General features: G+C 43.6%; 1 protein-coding gene across 4 annotated transcripts in view; it reads left to right on the top strand.

Annotated features, from left to right (window-relative positions):
* LOC140191170 (adhesion G protein-coupled receptor E3-like) overlaps nucleotides 1-20958 on the top strand; it is a 144101-nt gene that overhangs the window by 82984 nt on the left and 40159 nt on the right. For all 4 annotated transcript variants that reach the window (XM_072248319.1, XM_072248318.1, XM_072248317.1 and 1 more), the window contains 5 exons: nucleotides 5283-5460; nucleotides 6375-6494; nucleotides 7574-7734; nucleotides 14191-14361; nucleotides 19584-19787. In XM_072248319.1, coding sequence (XP_072104420.1) covers nucleotides 5283-5460; nucleotides 6375-6494; nucleotides 7574-7734; nucleotides 14191-14361; nucleotides 19584-19787 — 834 coding nt within the window. The remainder of the gene's footprint in view (nucleotides 1-5282; nucleotides 5461-6374; nucleotides 6495-7573; nucleotides 7735-14190; nucleotides 14362-19583; nucleotides 19788-20958) is intronic.

The raw sequence follows: 20958 nt of genomic DNA, 5'->3' as shown, positions 1-20958 counted from the left end.
TAATTAACGTCAGAAGGAGGAAACCAAAGGTCCATAAGCCAGTCCTTATCAGAGGATTGAAGGTGGACAGGGTCAGCAACCTTAAATTCCTTGGTGTTGTCACTTCAGAGGACCTGCCCTGGGCCAAACACATAAGTGCAATTATGAAGAAAGCATGGCAGCACCTCTACTTCCGTAGGGGTTTGCAAAGATTCGATGTGACAACTATACTTTTGACAAACTTCTAAAGATGTGTGGAGACTATATTGAGGGTCTGCATCACAGCCTGGTACGGAAACACCAAAGTCCTTGAACAGAAAATCCTATGAATAGTAGTGGATATGGCCCAGTCCATCAAGGTCAAAGCCCTCCCCACCGCTGAGCATTGTTGCAGGAAAGTAGCATCTATCATTAAGAACCCCCACCACCTATATCATGCTCTCTTCTCACCACTGTCATCTGGAAGAAAGTACAGGTGATTCAAGACAGACAGCACCAGAGTCATGACCAGTTGTTACCCCTCAACCATCAGACTCCAACCAAAGGAGATGTTTCCACTTTCAAGGACCTTCATCTCATGTTCTTGCTGTTTATTGCTTTTTATTTATTATTATTCTTTCTTTTTTTTTTGTATTTCCACACTGGTTGAATGTCTAGTGGGTGCGGTCTTTCAGAGAACATAAAACATAGAATAGTACAGCACAGTACAGGTCCTTCGGCCCACAATGTTGTGCCGACCCTTAAACCCTGTCTCCCATATAACCCCCCACCTTAAATTCCTCCATATACCTGCCTAGTAGTCTCTTAAACTTCGCTAGTGTATCTGCCTCCACCACTGACTCAGGCAGTGCATTCCACGCACCAACCACTCTCTGAGTAAAAAACCTTCTTCTAATATCCCCCTTGAACTTCCCACCCCTTACCATAAAGCCATGTCCTCTTGTATTGAGCAGTGCTGCCCTAGGGAAGAGGTGCTGGCTGTCCACTCTATCTATTCCTCTTAATATCTTGTACACCTCTATCATGTCTCTTCTCATCCTCCTTCTCTCCAAAGAGTAAAGCCCTAGCTCCCTTAATCTCTGATCATAATGCCTACTCTCTAAACCAGACAGCATCCTGGTAAATCTCCTCTGTACCCTTTCCAATGCTTCCACATCCTTCCTATAGTGAGGCAACCAGAACTGGACACAGTACTCCAAGTGTGGCCTAATCAGAGTTTTATAGAGCTGCATCATTACATCGCGACTCTTAAACTCTGTTCCTCGACTTATGAAAGCTAACACCCCATAAGCTTTCTTAACTACACTATCTACCCGTAAGGCAACTTTCAGGGATCTGTGGACATGTACTCCGAGATCCCTCTGCTCCTCCACACTACCAAGTATCCTGCCATTTACTTTGTACTCTGCCTTGGAGTTTGTCCTTCCAAAGTGTACCACCTCACACTTCTCCAGGTTGAACTCCATCTGCCACTTCTCAGTCCACTTCTGCATCCTATCAATGTCTCTCTGCAATCTTCGACAATCCTCTACACTATCCACAACACCACCAACCTTTGCATCGTCTGCAAACTTGCCAACCCACCCTTCTATCCCCACATCCAGGTTGTTAATAAAAATCACGAAAAGTAGAGGTCCCAGAACCGATCCTTGTGGGACACTACTAGTCACAACCCTTCAATCTGAATGTACTCCCTCCACCACGACCCTCTGCCTTCTGCAGGCAAGACAATTCTGAATCCACCTGGCCAAACAACCCTGGGTCCCATGCCTTCTGACTTTCTGAATAAGACTACCATGTGGAACCTTGTCAAATGCCTTACTAAAATCCATATAGATCACATCCACTGCACTACCCTCATCTATATACCTGGTCACCTCCTCAAAGAACTCTATCAGGCTTGTTAGACACAATCTGCCCTTCACAAAGCCATGCTGCCTGTCCCTGATCAGACCATGATTCTCTAAATGGCCATAAATCCTATCTCTAAGAATCTTTTTCCAACAGCTTTCATTGATTCTATTATGGATTTATTGAGTATATAATAAAATGAACCTCAGTGTTGTAAAAATTTACTTCAAACTTTGAATTTTCTCCCATTTAAACACCTGGTACTATAGAGTCTTTGCCACTGGGGAAGTTAAAATCACCCACTCAACAACCTTGTTTTTACAGCTTGCTATGATCTGCCTGCATATATGTCCCTGTGTCTCCCACTGCCTATTGGAGAGTTTATAACATAATCCCATCATAATGATTACGTCTCTCTTATTCCTGAGTTCTACCAGGTGGCACCACTGGATGAGTACTGGATAATATTTTATGGTGTTATGATCAAATACTACTGATGTTCATCCAATATGGGTCAGGTTTTCTCTTTGCACCAGCATAGCCTGACGGTCCTGCTGCACACATCCCACATCTCTCCATTTTACAGCATTTTTGTTTGTGTTCTCACTCTCATCTTGTATGTTGTTTGATCCTTGTATGTTGATCCTTGTTTGCTCTCTCTACCCATGTATATCAACTCACTCACTAAATACCCTTTTAGCCTGTTCTCGCCTTAGTAGAGAAAATCTTTGTCCAATTTCTCTCTTCCCATTTTCTCTGAAACTTATTTATTTTACTTCTTTCACACCTCTAATGAAGGATTTAGGAATTGAAGTTGCCTAGCCTGAATGATTCCTGCATTTACTGTTTTTTATTTCAGATTCCCTGCAGTTTTTGATTTAGTTTTATTAGTGACCCTCTCGCCTCTTCACAATGTTTATCTCTAATAATTCCACAGGTCCCTCGGGTCTTTCCATTCATCAGCCTTCAAAGTTCAAAGTAAATTTATTATCAAAGTATGCATATGTCACCCTAAGAGATTCATTTTCTTGCAGATATTCACAGTACAACAAAGAAATACAATAGAATCAATGAAAACTACGTACAAATACTGACAAACAACTAATGTGCAAATGAAGTCAAACCATTAAAATACAAAAAATAATAATAATAAATAATACTGAGATGATGAGTTGCTGAGTCCTTGAAAGTGAGCCTGTAGGTTATGGAATCAGTTCAGAGTTGAGGCAAGCAAAGTTATCCACACTAGTTCAACAGCCTAAGGGCAATAACTGTTCTTGAACCTGGTGATGTGAGCCCTAAAGCTCCTGCACCTCATTCATTCCTGTATATGAGCTCAAGTACTAATGCCACTGAACTTCATCAAAATTCTGTTCCTGCTTCCAGTGGAATTTCTAACAGGATCAACCAGTTCAGGAGGTTAAGACTGTTAAAACAGTCTTTTCCAAAGCTCTGACTGCCAGGGACACTTGGCTCCATCAAGACTGGGGACTGAGAGGGGAGATTGTCCCTGTGCACAGGATCCCCATGCACCACAGGCTCCATCAGTCAGCAGCCAGTGAGGGGTGAGTTCAAAACACTTATTGGAGCCTTAGCTATGTTTCCAATAACATCCTTACCACCTCAGGATGTCCCTCAAACTGTCACAGCTGTTAGAGTGTTTCCAAATGTAATCACTGCTGTGTTGCATCCCACCCTGAAGAGCAAAATCCTACTAAGACCACTGTAATTAATCTTTGTAAAGAACAAATCTTGAGCATGACACTGAGTAGATCTCCCCAGATCTTTAGACTTGTACCATGGGCTGCTGATCGCAGAAACTTTGCACTCCTAAGAAAAGAGGTCAAATGTTTCATGTGAAGCAACCTCATCTCTCAGTGCACTGGGTAGAAAGCATGGTTAGTGTGCCATGCCTAAAGTGGGACAAGGCCCTGAAGTGTGAGTGCAGTACAAAGCTAAAGCAGCCACTGTCTAGACGTGAGATATCTATCACATTCCTGGCACCAAAAATGTCAGGGTCTGTGTCAATTACTTTTGGTCAAGAAACCACAGCCATCTGCTCACTGGTTGTGAGGATTCAATGGTGATGCTATGACCTAAGGAGAAAGTTGCTCAAATTGTAAAATAACATTGCAAAACAACATTTTTCCTTTGCAAGACAACATAGACTAGGTGCCATGTGTTGGTGAATTGAGACTGTGGATCTCAAAGGAGAAGGAAGATGTTTGAAGTATTTGATGTCTGAGTTCAATGCTATCAGCTGATTAGGTCCAGGACATCAGTGAAAGGGAGAAGAGAAATGTTGGATTGAATGTGGTAGGCTGGGAACATTGGACTCAATATGGAAGACTAGGAATGTTGGACTAAATGTGGAAGGATAGGAACTTCACTTCAGTTACACTGAGGTTGTGTTATAACATAACAGCTCAGGTAGCATACTTAAGTCTGAGGGGGTTCCACAGAAATTCACAGAATGATCCTGAGGTTGAAAGTGAGACACCATGAGGAAAGGTGGCGGAACTTGGTGGGTGAATATATCTTAGAAGATACAACAGATATCAAGATCTGAGGAAACTTGGAATGAAATTTTTAATCTAGTTAATACTTCATCTCTATGTGCTCTCCATTCCCTCATACAATTTAAGGTGGTACATAGAGTCCATATGACTAAAGATATCTTGTTTTTATTCGGATATATCTTCCTACTATGACACATGTAATAATGGAGAAACTTCATTAATTCATATGTTTTGGACTTGTCCATGTCTTGAAAAATATTGGAAGGAAATTTTTCAAGCTTTTTCTTTACTTTTCAAAGTCAATTTTAAGACTAATCCTCTGACGGCCCTATTCGGTATTGTTGCAGGACAAGATATATAGCTGAAGACATCTGATTTACATATTTTGGCCTTTAGCTCTCTTATAGCTATGTGGGAACTTTTGTTTAAATGGAAAGATGCTTTTCCTCCTACTCATGCTCAATGGTTATGCGATATTATGTCATGCTTAGATTTAGAGAAGATTCGTTGTTCAATTTCTGAATCTCGTCAAGACTTTCAAACATTGTGGGGACCCTTTCTGAATTATTTTCAAAATTTTCAAAACCCTCAATTCGTTGTTTAAATTTAGATGTTGGTTATTATTAATTTTTATTATACGAGAAGGTATTTTACCTTTTTTTCTCCTTAATAAACAGCTTCAGTCTTGGTAGGGGTTAGACATTTTTTTGTAATAAATTAGTATATTTCAATATAACTATTGACTAATCTACGTGAATACGGAGCAATGAGATTGTTATTATGAATAGATATAATGTAATTGGTAGTTTTTTTTAAATCTTTTTTGACCTTTTATATATACTTTCTTATACTCTGTCTTCTATGTAGAAACTAAACTAATAAAAATATTGAAAAGGTACAGAAAGAATTGATCAGTTTCTTTAAATCCCATAGAGTATCTCAAAGTTCACAAACCAGCTCCTAGGAAACAATTCACTATTGGAGAATATGGAATCTCGTGCAAGACAGGAAATGCTGGCCTTATCTCTGCAGTTGCTAGAGAAGTCAGTGATGGCTGTGGCATTCACACTGATGGATCATGAAAAGAAGAACATATCCTTCGGCAACATAGGTAAACAAAGTGGGAGACTAGAGTATACCACCTCAGAGCCCAGACCTTGAAGCCACAGTGAAAGGGGACAGGGCAAAAAGGGACAGAAAGGCCTGACCATGGGGCCAGAATGAAAGGGGTCAGACAGCCCATGCCATGGGGTCAGGATGTAAGGGGTCAGAGAGCCCTGACTGTGTGGCCAGGGTGAAAGGGGTCAGACAGACCTGACTGTGTGGCTATGGTCAAAAGGGACAGAGATCCCTGACCGTGAGGCCAGGGTAAAAGAAGACATCTTGTAAGGGGACAGGGTAAAAGGAGACAGATAGCCCTCACCATGGGGCCAAGGTGAAAGGGTTGAGAGAGTCCTGATGGTGGGGCAGGGTGAAAGGGGACAGAGATCCCTGACCATGTGGCCAGAGTGAAAGGGGACAGAGATCCCTGACCATGTGGCCAGGGTGAAAGGGAACAGAGATCCCTGACTGTGGGTCAGCATGAAAGGGATCAGACAGACCTGACTGTAGAGCCAGGGTAAAAGGGGACAGAGAGCCCTGACTGTGGGGCCAAGGTGAAAGGAGACAGAGAGCCCTGACTGTGGGGCTCTTGTGATAGAGACACACTGTGTTGGCACCTATGTGATGGGAACACATTATGCTTTAATTTCACACCCAATCAGGCCTCTACAGGTCACAAAATACTGAGCAACTAATTCACGTTTCCCGAGGGCAATTCAGAGGTGGGGAAAGCTGGAATACATGACTAAATTAACATTATTTGTCTCAAACACCAGCATAAAAAGTGGATGATCCCAGACAAGAAGGTACCAGGGTGCATGTGAAGCTCAGAGTCATGCCACTATGTCCCTGGCTTCGACTGGTATCGCACCTCTCTCCGTGATTTCTCCCCATCTTTATCATCTATTCTCTCTGTCTCACCAGAAGTTGAAATGGAAGTTCTGCGGAATCGCAATGTTTCAGCTGCAGGAACAGTGACACTATCAGCAAAGGGGAACCAGCTGGACATTCACTGGCGGTCAGTCACTGACAGAGAAGACCCTGGTAAGACCCACATCAACTGCTGCTCACAGTATGATGCACAGCTAAGGCAGTTGACATTGAAAACAACCCTTAGCATCAGCTTCCCTCGTTCCTCAGACAGAGCCAATGTTTATAAAGAGATGTCAAGATGGCAAGACCCTTAACAGTGCTGATGAGCAGAGGAATCTTGGGGTCAAAATTTATAGTCCCCTAAAAGTGGCTAGACATGTTGATAGGGTGGTTAAGAAGGCCTTTATTAGTGGAAGCACTGAATTCAAAAGTCATGAAGTTATGTTGTAGCTTTATAAAACTCTAGTTAGGCCGGCTGCAACTGAAGCATTGCATACAGTTCTGGTCAACCATTATAAGAAGAATCTTGAGGTTTTGGAAGAGAGTGCAGAAGAGGATTACCAGAATGCTGTCTGGATTACAGGTTGGACAAATTTGGGTTGTTTTCTCTGGAGTAGCAGAGGCAGATCTGATAAAGGTTTATAAGATTATTAAAGGCACAGATAGAGTAGGCAGACAATATATTTTTCTCAGGGTTGAAATGTCTCATACCAGAGGTCATGCATTTAAGGTGAGATGGAGTAATTTCAAAGGACTTGTGAAGGGCAAGTTTTTCACATAGAGTCTGCTGGCTGGAAATGCATTGCCTGGGGTAGTGATAGAGGCAGGTTCATTAGAGAGGCATTTAGATAGGCACATTAATGTGAAGAAAATGAAAGGATATTAACATTGTGTAGGCAGAAGAGATCAGTTTAGTTGGTCTTTTGATTATTAATTTAATTGGTTCAGCACAACATTGTGGGTCAAAGGGCCTTATTGATGTAGAGATCAGTGTTAGTCAAAATACTAGAAATTATGTCCCCTCTCCCAGTGAAATCATGGCTCTGACATGTTTAAACATTCCCTGAGACAAATCAGCAGCCTCTCGGTGTTACAATGGAACTCTGAGCCTGTGCTTCCCTGCGGCTGTAGGTTTCTGTGGCAAAACAGGCTGAGACATGTGTTGTCCAGTGGGTTTCCCTGGCTGAGGAGGCTGAGAATTCCAGTCTGCTGTGGTGCCCATTTCTAACCTACGGGGTTTGTCTTGGCAGATGTTGTCGGTGTAGCTTTAATTGCCTTCTCCCGGATGGATGTTGTGTTGAATCATGGAGAGGAACTGCTGATTAACTCACACGTCCTGACTGCAACATCAACCCATCAGAGCGATCAGGAACTGGACCAACCTATCAACATTACCTTCCAGAACAAAAAGGTCAGTGAATTTTCCCAAGCAAGTGCTGTACCAAGGAGCTTATCACAGGTCAGGACCTCCCAGAAGATCTTCAGGTTGCATTCTGCACCCTGCACTGAGTGTCAGAAGGCACAGTTATGGTGTCGCGCAGTCACCACATACTGACACAGCCTGGTGGGGAGACAACGCAACCTGTGTAACATTGAGAGATGCAGGGAGGTGGGAGATACAGAAGAACGGGATGCAGCACAGTGGCTGCATAGTTGGATCTGTAACGTTGTCACTGCGTAAGACCATAAGACATAGGAGCAGAACTAGGCCATTCAGCCCATCAAGTCTGCTCCACCATTCCATCATAGCTGATCCCAGATCCCTCTCGACCCCATACACCTGCCTTCTCGCTATATCCTCTGATGCCTTAACCAATCAGGAAACTATCAACTTCTGCCTTAAATATACACACAGACTTAGCCTCCACCATAGTCTGTGACAGCGCATTCCACAGATTTACTACTCTCTTACCTCCTTACCTCTGTTCTAAAGGGTCACCCTTCAATTTTGAGGCTGTCCCCTCTAGTTCTGGATAACCCCCACTGTAGGAAGCATCTTCTCCACATCCACTCCATCTAGTCCTTTCAACATTCGGTAGGTTTCAATGAGATTTCCACACATTCTTCTTATCCAGTGAGTACAGGCCCAAAGCTGCCAAACGCTCTTCATATGTTAACCCTTCATTCCCAGAATCATCTTCGTGAACCTCCTGTGGACTCTTTCCAATGACAACACCTCCTTTCTGAGAAATAGAGCCCAAAACTGTTGACAATGCTCTCAGTGTGGCCTGACTAGTGTCTTATAATGGCTCAATATCTCCTTGCTTTTATATTCTATTCCCTTTGAAACAAATGCCAACATTGCATTTGCCTTCTTTACCACAGACTCAACCTGTAAATTAAACTTCTGGTAGTCTTGCACGAGGACTCTTAAGTCTCTCTACACCTCTGATGTTTGAAAATTCTCCCCACCTAGATAATAATCCACACTATTATTCCTTTTACCATTATCCCAGAACAGTATTACATCTTCAAGATTTTCCTTTACAGACACCATGCTGATTTGGATTTATTTTATTATTAGACTCCAAGTACCTCGAAACTTTGTCTTTAATAATAGGCTCCAACACTTCCCCAAACACTGAGGTTAGGCTAACAGGCCTATAATTTCCTTTCTTTAGCCTTCCTTAAAGAGTGAAGTGACATTTGTAATCTTCCCGTCCTCCAGGACCATGCCAGAATCAATTGAATCTTGAAAGATCACAATTAATGCATTCGTTATCTCTTCAACATCCTCTCTCAGGACTCTGGGATGTAGTCCATCTGTCCCAGGTGACGTCCACCTTAAGACTTTTCAGCTTGCCTAGCACTTTATCCTTTGTAAGAGCAATGGCACACACTCCTGGCCTCTGGCACACTGCCAGTGTCTTGCACAATGAAGACAGATGCAAAGTACCCATTAAGTTAACCACATAACGATATAACAATTACAGCACGGAAACAGGCCATCTTGGCCCTTCTAGTCCATGCTAAACTCTTACTCTCACCTAGTCCCACTGACCTGCACTCAGCCCATAACCCTCCATTCCTTTCCTGTCCATATATCTATTCAATTTAAGTTTAAATGACAACATCAAACCTGCCTCAACCACTTCTGCTGGAAGCTCGTTCCACACAGCTACCACACTCTGAGTAAAGAAGTTCTCCCTCATGTTACCCCTAAACTTTTGCCCTTTAACTCTCAACTCATGTTCTCTTGTTTGAATCTCCCCCATTCTCAATGGAAAAAGCCTAACCATGTCAATTCTATCAATCCCCCTCATAATTTTAAACACCTCTATTAAGTCCCCCCCTCAACCTTCTACACTCCAAAGAATAAAGACCTAACTTGTTCAACCTTTCTCTGTAACTTAGGAGATGAAACTCAGGCAACATTTTACTAAACCTCCTCTGTACTCTCTCAATTTTATTGACATCTTTCCTATAATTTGGTGACGAGAACTGTACACAATACTCCAAATTTGGTCTTACCACTGCCTTATACAATTTCAACTTTACATCCCAAATCCTATACTCAATGCTCTGATTTATAAAGGCCAGCATACCAAAAGCTTTCTTCACCACCCTCTCCACGTGAGATTCCATATTCAGGGAACTATGCACCATTATTCCTACAACACACATCAAAGTTGCTGGTGAACGCAGCAGGCCAGGCAGCATCTCTAGGAAGAGGTACAGTCGACGTTTCAGGCCGAGACCCTTCGTCAGGACAAGGGTTTGACGAAGGGTCTCGGCCTGAAACGTCAACTGTACCTCTTCCTAGAGATGCTGCCTGACCTGCTGCGTTCACCAGCAACTTTGATGTGTGTTGCTTGAATTTCCAGCATCTGCAGAATTCCTGTTTTTTGCACCATTATTCCTAGATCCTTCTGTTCTATAGCATTCTTCAATGCCCTACCATTTACCATGTATGTCCTATTTTGATTAGTCCTACCAAAATGTAGCACCTCATATTTTTCAGCTTTCAACTCCATTTGCCATCTTTCAGCCCACTCTAACTGGCCTAAATCTCTCTGCAAGCTTTGAAAACCTACTTCATTATCCACAACGCCACCTATCTTAGTATCATCTGCCTATTTACTAATCCGATTTACCACCCCATCATTCAGATCATTAATACATATCAGCGGTCCCCAACCACCGGGCCGCAAAGCATACGCTACCGGGACGCAAGGAAACATTATGATTTGGCGTTACGAATCAGCTGCACCTTTCCTCATTCCCTGTCATGGCCACTGTTGAGCCATTACGCATGCGAGGTCATTATCCGCGCGTCATCCATTTCAGCGCAGGAAGGAGACCAACTCCTCGAGCTTGTAAATGACGGCGGGCTGAAAAGTATGTTTGACATAACATCTCTGCCGGCATTCTGGATCAAGGTCAAGGCTAAAAATCCTGAGATAGCCACGAAAGCACTGAAAACGTTGCTTCCATTTCCAACATATCTCTGCAATGAATGCAACGAAAACTAAATTGCAGAATAGACTAGACATAAGGAACCCCGTTCGACTATCGCTGTCTCCCATCACCCCTCGAAAGGACCGTCTTGTTGCAGGAAAACAAGCCCAGGGCTCCCACTGATTTAGTGATATTGGTGTGTTGCAATGATTTTATATGTTCATACGGGGAAAATATGTGCTGCGTGTTTAATATCCAAACGATACTTAAAATGGTATAATGCTATTGACTTATAAGTGACTTATATAACCATATAACAATTACAGCACGGAAACAGGTCATCTCTCCCCTTCTAGTCCGTGCCAAATGCTACTCTCACCTAGTCCCACCGACCTGCACTCAGCCCATAACCCTGCATTTCTTTCCTGTCCATATACCTATCCAATTTTTCTTTAAATGATAATATCAAACCTGCCTCTACCACTCCTACTGTAAGTTCGTTCAACACTTACTTCAAGCTCCCTTGCTCTCCCCTGACAATTGACTTATCACTATATTCACGCGAGGAAAATATGCGCTGTGTGTTTAATATTAAATTCGTTAGATAAACCCTTTTGGAAAGGAAATTGAGTGCATTAGCCACTTATCACCTATATTCCGGTAGTGATTAACACACCCCACCCCCCCTCCTCTGAAGAGAATCGCCAAAAACAATCTGTGGAGTGGGGGGGGAATCGTACACGCATGCGCACTGGTGCCCGCGCATGGCTTCATGGTAATTGTAGACTTTCTTTGGGTAAACCCAGCGTATTTGACTACACTGCTACTCTTGTCCGTTGGCAACCTTACCACCTCCGCTCCCCCCCCCCCCCCCCGCAACCAGTCGGCCGGTCCGCAAGAATATTGTCAATACGAAACCCGTCCGCAGTGCGAAAAAGGTTGGGGACCCCTGATATATATGACAAACGACATTGGATGCAGTACAGATCCCTGAGGCACACCGCTACACGCCGTCCTCCAATCTGACACAGTTATCCACCACTACTCTCTGGCGTCTCCCATCTAGCCACTGCTGAATCCATTTTACTACTTCGATATTAATGCCTAACGATTGAACCTTCCTAACTAACCTTCCATGTGGAACCTTGTCAAAGGCCTTACTGAAGTCCATATAGACAACATCCACCACTTTACCCTCATCAACTTTCTTAGTAACCTCATCAAAATATTCAATAAGATTTGGCAAACATGACCTTCCACACACAAATCCATGTTGACTGTTCCTAATCAGACCCTGTCTATCCAGATAATTATATATACCATCTCTAAGAATACTTTCTATCAATTTACCCACCACTGACGTAAAACTCACAGGCCCATAATTGCTAGGTTTACTCTTAGAACCCTTTTTAAACAATGGAACCACATGAGCGATACGCCAATCCTCCGGCACCATCCCATTTCTAACGACATTTGAAATAATTCTGTCAGAGCCCTTGCTATTTCCACACTAACTTCCCTCAAGGTCCTAAGGAATATCTTGTCCAGACCCGGAGACTTATCCACTTTTATATTCCTTAAAAGCGCCAGTACCTCCTCTTCTTTAATTGTCATACTTTCCATAACTACCCTTCTTGTTTCCTTTACCTCAGTTCATCTGCCATTTCTTTGTTTCCCCATTACTACCTCAGCAGCGTCATTTTCCAGTGGTCCAATATCAACTCTCACCCCCCTTTTATTCTTTATATAACTGAGAAACTTTTGGAATCCTGCTTTATATTATTGGCTAGTTTGCCCTCATATTTCACTTTCCTTTCCCTTCTCATAGCTTTCTAATTGCCTTTCGTTGGATTTTAAAAGCATCCCAATCATCCAACTTTCTATTTACTTTTGCTACCTATATGCCTTTCTTTGGCTTTCATACAGTCCTTAACCTCCTTCGTCAGACACGGTTGCCTACCCCTGTTAATTGAGAACTTATTCCTCTGTGGGAAATATCTATCCTGCGCCTTGTGAACTATTCCTAAATCTTCAGCCATCTCTGCTCTGCCATCATCCCTGCCAGTATCCTCTTCCAATCCACCTGAGCAAGCTCCTCTCTCATGCCACTGTAGTTCCCTTTATTCCATTGTAATACTGATACTTGTGAGTTATGCTTCTCCATTTAAAATTGCAGAATAAATTCAATCATATTATGATCACTGTCTCCTGAGGGTTCCTTTCCATTAAGTTCTCTAATAAGATCTTGCATAGCCTTTCCCTGTTCAAACACCAGCTGCTCTGAAAAGCCATCTCGTAGGCATTGAATAGATTCCCTCTCTTGCGATCCAACACCAACCTAATTTTCCCAATCTCCTTGCATATTGAAGTCCCCCATTAAAATTGTGACATTACCTTTATTACATACCTTTTCCAGCTCCCTTTGCAATCTTAATTCCACATCTTGACTACTATTTGGAGGCCTATATATGATTCCCATAAAGTCTGTTTTTACCCTTGCATTTTCTTAACTCCACCCACAAAGATTCAACATTCTCTGACCCTAAGCCACCTCTTTCTAATGATGTAATTCCATCCCTTACCAACAGAGCCACACCACCGCCTAGGCCTTCCTGTCTGTCCTTCCGATACAAAGTATACCCTTCAATGTTAGGCTCCCAACTATGGCCTTCTTTCAGCCATGACTCAGTGATGCCCACAATGTCATACTGACCAATCTCTAATTGTGCCACGAGTTTGTCCATCCTGTTGCAAATGCTATGCGCATTTAAATACAACACCTTTGGTCCTGCATTCTTCACCCTTTTGAATTTTGCCTCTGTGGTACAATTTAACTCTTTGCTCTGTCTGCATTTGTACCCAATCATTGGCTTGTCCTTTCTTACATTCATTTTACATCTATCATCTACTTGTAAACCTGCTGGCTCATCCTCGGCTGTATGGTACTGCTTCCCATCCCCTGCTATATTAGATTAAACTACTCCCAACAGCTCCAGTATATCTGCCCACAAGAATATTGGTTCCCCCTTGGAGTCAAGTTGAACCTATCCCTTTTGTACAGGTCCCACCTGCCCCAGAAGAGGTCTCAGTTATCCAGAAATCCGAATATACATGATGGAAGATGCAGTGGAGAGAGATACAATGTGTTTTTCGCTGTGGTGGGAGTGGCAGTGTGTTTTTCTACTGTGTGGTGGGAGATGCAGTGTGTTTTTCACTGTGTGGAGGGAGTTGTAGTGTGCTTTTCACTGTGGTGGGAGTTGCAGTGTGTTTTTCACTGTGGTGGAAGATGTAGTGTGTTTTTCACTGTGTGGAGCGAGATGTAATATATTTTTCACTGTGTCTTGGTACCTGAGATAATAATAACCCAATTCCATTTTCATTTCCAGTCCTCTTATAAGGGTGGAAAAGTACTGAAGTTCTCTGTTGGCCTAAACCAGTCAGTAATGTTTGCTGTTGTCTCCTTCTCCAGGCGAAGGAACCCCAAGTTCAGGTGCTGTGTATCACCTTAAACCACACAGTGGGTGGGAGCCACTGGTCACATCAAGACTGCACTCTGTTGAAGGCTAACACAACACACACCATGTGCCAGTGTAAACGCCTCGCCAGCTTTGCTGTGTTGATGGCCCTCTACGAAATCCAGGTACAGTGCACTGCATCCAAGGGGAGAGGTCCATGCGTCATCAACGGGAGTAAAGCTGCCTGTGGATTATCCTCAAGTGTTGTACTTATTTAGTACCTAAGCAAAAATAAAAAGTGTTAGAAGCATTCCTACCATTTAACTCCTTGAATCAACTCATTCAGTGAATAACTGAGCCAACAGGACCTCTGGCATCAGTCTCCTGCCCAAGCCTCTTCGTCCAACCTTGAATGTCGAGTGGCATAGTAGTTTTGTTTACCAAAGTGGATGACCTGATATTTTCAACATCATATGCATCTGCTGAATCCATACTAACTCATTTCTCCTACCCATATCCCCCTCTTCATATGCCCACATGGTCACCTCGCTTTCTATCAATTCCGGACCTGGATACATTACCCTTGATTTCCACATGCCGGTTTCCTCCCACATATCAACGGCAAATGGTTTGGTGGTTAACTGGCTGCTGTAAATTGCCCCAAGCTTGTAGGTCAGTGGTTAAAGTTCAAGTTTAAGTTCATTTTTACCATCATCTGACTGTACCCGTATACAAATGAACAAAACAATGTTTCTCCAGACCACAGTGCGCCTGCAAAACATATATCATATGCAGTACATAAACCAAAGTATTACCATAAATAGATCATTAAAATACAATTCACAATGGCATAGGTAAATGGCACAGTCCTCAGTGGTGGCAGGATACTCATTAGTCTCACAGCTGTTAGCCAGTTTGATGCTTCTGTACTTCCTTCCTGATGGTAGTGCATCAAAGAGATTGTGGGATGGGTGGTAGGGATCCTCAACAATGCTTTGTACTCTTCACTCTCAATATTTCCAGTAAATATAACAAACAGAGGGGAGGGAAACCCCAATGATCCTCTCAGCAGTTTTACTTCCCTCTGTAGGTCTGATGCCTTGCAGCTTCTACACTGTACAATGATGCACTCAAAAGTGCCCATATAGAATGTTGTTAGAATGGGGACGGGGACACCTTACGTGCTTCTGTCTCCTCTGAAAGTGTAGATACTGCTGTGCCTTCTTGTCTAGTGAGGTGTTATGAAGAAGAAGAAGAAAGCACTTAATTCCGAGTGGAGTCATCGGGACGCCATCATGATGGTGTTTTTTAGCAGGCTTCCCTATTTTTACGAGGCTGAGTTACTAGCTTGACGCTCAGCCCAGCACGAATGGGACGTTTGCAACGGAGAGGAGGTACTAGGGTCCAGGTTAAATCATCCAACAAGAAAGGTCATGCTCTTCGCTCTGTCCATGCCAGAACCATCGATGTGCAATTGAGAGTGGCTGACATGTGCTTTCTTGAATTCCACAGTCATATCTTTTGTCTTTCCACATTGAGACTTGTGTTGTTGATCACATACCATTTGACAATCCTCTCTACCTACCTCTGTATGCTAACTCATCATTGTTTCCGATGAGACCAACCTCTGTAGTATCATCAGCAAACATGATGATGCCGTATGAGCTGGATCTGGCAGTGCAGTTATGAGCCAATAACGGGTTGAGCACAGAGCCCTGGGGAGAACCAATTCTCAACGTGATGGTTGGTGATGCCGTCAACTTGAACTGACTGGGGATTTTCCATCAAGAAGTCAATGATCCAGTTGAAGAGAGGGATGTTGAATCCCAATGACAACAGTTTACCAAGCATCCTTTGAGGAATGATCATGTTAAATGCTGAGCTGAAGTAGGTGAACAACATCCTGACGTATGTTCAAACTCTGAAGTCTCTCTCTAATACTAGTTGGGTTGCATATGCAGAAGCCACACAGGAAAGCTACCTCAAGCTTGTCTATTTTTTTTATAGTGACCTTGCTTCATTTCTAGTTGCCATATTCTGATTAATGTCATCTGCAATGCTCTTTAATGAATCTTGAGTATTAGCATAATTTCCACACAATGCCTGTGTGGTTTCTGCATGTGCAGCCCATCTAGTATTAGAGAGAGACTGCAGAGTTTCAATGCGCTTGTTCGCATTAGGCTGAAGTCCTGCGGTCACCACCGTCCACCTAGAGGTTGATTTGGAGCAGAAGTTGAACACATTCTGCATGAAGCTGAAAAAAATCAGCTGTTTCAACACAACAGTTGACACTGTTGATTCCAACGAGATTCAATGTGCATGCTGCAGATGGAACCCACTCAGCAAGTGGATTGATTTCCTTGATGCAGGATTGTAAGCCTTTGTATGCACCGGACATATTTGCAGCATTGGTACAGCACTGCCCCCTGCAGTTGCTTGTATCAATATTCATCTCTCCTGAAACTTTGAGCAGAGACTCACATAAAGCCTCCCCTGTGTGGCTCTCAATGGGTAGAAATCCTAAGAATCGCTCTGAATGTTTCCACCAGTTGACACATAATGTAAAATGAATCTGAGCAGATCTATGTGTGCAACATCTGTGCTTGAATCGATGCTAATAGAAAAGTATTTGGCCATTTTGACTTCACTGACGATCTCTGACGAACTCGATCGCTCATGAGCTCAATAAACTCCTCACTGTTGCAAGGACGAGGCTGAGGACAAACCCAAGTGCAGGACATAGGCACAGGGGCAGAGTCGTGAGGCATTAGCACTGCCGCGAACGGGGAACTGGTATCCAGGAGAGTTTTTACACAGAGACAAGGTTTACATAGAGTATCCAGGAAATGATGCAGAGCTTAGAACTGACAGCCCCAAGGCATCAGGAAACAAGGTTTACTCACACTAGAATCAACCAGCGAACTGGCTGTTCCGCACGAGTTTTATCCTCTGTTTGCTAATGGTAACCAGGTATGCTGTAATTAGAGGAACCGGGAATGATTGGAAATCAGACGAAGGGATTAAGGCCCAATTAAGGAGGTAATAGCAAGATGGGGAATTGCCAGATGGGACCATGACGCTCACATGTTTTACGTGAAAGATATGAAGGGGTGCCTGATCCTGCATTTCCAAATTTCTGTATGTGCGCCTTCAAAAACAGGTCAAACTCACTTACTACCTCTACAATGCCCATGTAGTTGCCGTTACCAGGCCTGCCAAATATGTCACTGGACCCTAGGATAGCCAGTCCTCTCTCGACCAGAAACTTCACAACCACCACCACTCTTCTCAATATGTCAGACTCGGTCCAGTAGGCACACTCTGACTTGAACTGTTTTTGCAGTTCTGTATCTATTCTTCCACTGTCAGGCACTAGTGTAACATAGGTGCTAATACTGGTGCTAGCACTAGTCTCCATTTGTCCGCCGGTCTCAGACTGTGACAAGAGCGATGGTACTGCTGCATCATCAAGAACAGGTTTAAAAACTTCTGTCAATTTCAATGTCTTTTTTAATGCTTCTTTCTCACAGTCCTCTTTTTCTTGTTTCTTTTTTCTTTTCTGTCTTCCACTCTCGTTTTTTATTGTCCGCCATGATGATAGCTACCTATTTTGGGCCCCTCTGCAGCTCTGGCCCCTGGGCGGCAGCCCAGCCTAGCCCTGCCTAAAGTCCGGCCCTGGTTGTCTGGCTCTGCAGCTTTGCGTGTGTTTACCCCTGGCTAGGATCCTCCTCACTTCGACTATGTCCAGACAGGGTGCCTGTTCCTCAGGACGACGGACTTTCCTCAATGTCACATCATTCAATTAATCAAATTGTGCATTGAAAGCAGGAAGGAAGCTGTCGCTCTCATTGACATGCATTTGTCAGATGCCCCTGGTGTCACAAAGGGTCTGTGGATTTTCTGTGTGTATTCATGCTTTGTCATCCTGATGGCATGGGAGAGCGTGGCTCTTGCTGACTTTAGAGTCATCCTGTCCCCCTGCTCTGAAAGCAGCATCCTGATCCCTAAGCCATGCATGAACCTTTGCAGTCACCCATGGTTTGCCATAGCAGTATAATGTCCTCAGTGGTAATTTCCTCAATGCACATCCCTATTTAATCACTCTCACATCCTGTCTCATCATCGATGCTTATGTGATGATTGTAGGCAGCTGCATCCCTGAATATGCGCCAGTCCGTGCTTTCGAAGCAGTCCTGCAGCACTGAGGTGGCACAATTGGTCATGTCCTGATCTCCTGTCAACTGGTTTGACTCATTTAAACAGTGGTCTGTATGCAGGGATTAGCAAAATGGATATGTATCTGAGGTGAAGGCAGGGTCTCCGAGGTGTATCTGAGGTGAGGGCAAGTTAGATCAGGGACTGCTCTTGAAACAGAGGCAGTTCTGATGCAAGGTCTTCAGTCTGAACCATTAAACCCGGTTCTCTTCCGAAAGGTGCAGCCTAACTTGTAGGATTCATGGGCGTTGGTATAAACCAGGTATACTCTCTCCTCTAGTTGTGAAGTTGACATGATGGTAGAACTTTGGCAAAGCTGTTTTTAAGTTGGCATGATTGAAGTCACTAGCAACATGGGGCAAGCAGCCTTGAGTTTGCAGATGGTTCCGTAGTGTTTTCCCAGCACTAGCATGGGGTGGGGGTGGGGTGGGATGTAAGCAGTAATAATCACAATGGCACTGGGCTCCCTCAGTAAGTAGAAAGGCTGGCATTTTACCATTAAAAGCTCTATATCTGGTGAGCATTGGGCTGTTACTACCGATGTGTCAACACAGCAGCAGCTACTGACGTAGACACATAGACCGCCTCGGCAGATAAGCTGGAGGAAGTTGATAGGAATGTGAATAAAATAAAATGAGATTAGTGTTGAGTAGCTAGTGGCTGATATGGACTCAATGGGCCAAAGAGCTTTTTGCCAAGCTTCCTACTATTAATGAAAATCAAGAGATCAGATGCTGAAAATCTGAAATAAAAAGCACAAAATGTTGGAAGCCTCCAGCAGATCTGACCAGGAGTAGGAAGAAAACAAAGCTAGATCAGGGACTGCTCTTGAAACAGAGGCAGTTCTAATGCAAGGTCTTCAGTCTGAACCTTTAAACCCGGTTCTTTTCCGAAAGGTGCAGCCTAACCTGTAAGAAATTCCAGCCTTTGCTATTTTTATGGAAAAAAATGCTGGAAACCCACGCAGATCAGGCTGCCTACATACAAAGGAATCAGCGTTAGGTCAAAGAAGCTTGTTCAGAGTTATTCTGAGAAGAAGTCTTCATCCTGAAACTTCATCTCTCTCCATGTGTGTTTCCCGACCTGCTGTGCCAGTATTTTCTGTTTTTATTTCAGGTTTCCATTATCCATGTTGTTTTAATGTTCAGCTTCAATCATCAGTGGTTAACATTTTCACCTACTGTTCCTTCAGGATCCCTGGCACCTCCTGAACCTCAACCTAATTTCATACATTGGAATCAGTATCTCACTGGTGTGCCTTTTCATTTCATTTGTCACCTTCTTGGTGTGTCGGGCAATTCAAGGCACTCGGACTACCATCCACACCCACTTGTGCCTGTGCTTATTCCTGGCAGAACTCTTGTTCCTCATTGGCATTTCTCAGACCAGTAACAAGGTAAGCCAATGCACCACCTCACTATCTCACTTGGGTTGTAAGGTGTATGGATAAAATACCACAGTGTCAGAACCAATGTCACTGCAATGGCAAGATGGAGTTCCTGAACAAAGACTAGGCAGATCTTGCGAGGGCCATCCAGGGAACTACAGGCAAGTGAAACAAACAGCAGTGGTGGGAAAGTTACTGGCGAGGATTCCCAGGGACAGGATCTGCCAGCATTTGGAAAGGCAAGGTCTGGTAAGGTTTAGCTTTTACATCTTTGAATTTTTTGAAGAAGATTGATAAGGTAAAATGCTCGACATTGTCTAAACAGATTTTAGCAAGGCCTCTGACAAGGTTCCATGATCTGGATGTTTATATTACCTGAGTTTCCAAGGTTTCAAAGGTACATTTAATGTCAGAGAAATGTATACAATAGACATGCTGAACCTCTTTTTCTTCGCAGCCATCCACAAAAACAAAGGAGAGCCCCAAAGGATGAATGACAGTTAAATGTTAGAACCCCAAAGACACCCCAGCTCCCCCTTCCCATGCATAAGCAGCAGCAAAGCAACGACTCCACCCTCCCCACCAGCAAAAAAAGCATCGGTGCCACCTACTGAGCACTCAAGTGCGCAGCAAAGCATCAATAAAGACGCAGACTTGCAAGTACCCCAAAGACTACCCATTCACCCGGTAATTTGACATACCACAGGCTCTCTCTCTCCCTAATAAGGGGAAAAGAGATGTCCCCGTTTCACAGCGAGAGGGGAGACATATCAAAAACAACTCGCTGATTTATGATGTTAAAAGTCTGTTGTGTCACTTTTTCTGGGCTCTGTGTCCAAAGAACTCAGGTCTTTGGGCACACAGCCAGCAGCCAGCTTGCTCCTTTCGATCTTCCAACTCCCATGACACACCAATTTCTGTGGCCTCCAGAGCCACGAAATCCTGGAAATCTGAAGGCGCGCTAGTCTTCTAGGCCGTGTCCTTTGTATATCGAACAGCAGCCAGTCGTGAGGCCCCGAGAGCAGGTCCCATTCCCACAAAGAACCGAAGTCAGCATGTATCTCCGGGTCAGGCTCTTCAAAAGAACCCTGAAAGGGAAAAATAGAGATATTAAAGATAGAAATAGAGTTGTTTCCGAAGATACAAGCAAAGGAGTTGCTGTTAGGCACCATTGTCCTCC

Source organism: Mobula birostris, chromosome 32, assembly GCF_030028105.1.
Source record: "Mobula birostris isolate sMobBir1 chromosome 32, sMobBir1.hap1, whole genome shotgun sequence".
Classification (NCBI taxonomy): Eukaryota; Metazoa; Chordata; class Chondrichthyes; order Myliobatiformes; family Myliobatidae; genus Mobula; species Mobula birostris.
The sequence above is the reverse complement of the archived record's forward strand: the minus strand, read 5'-3'. Positions and strand labels throughout refer to the sequence as shown.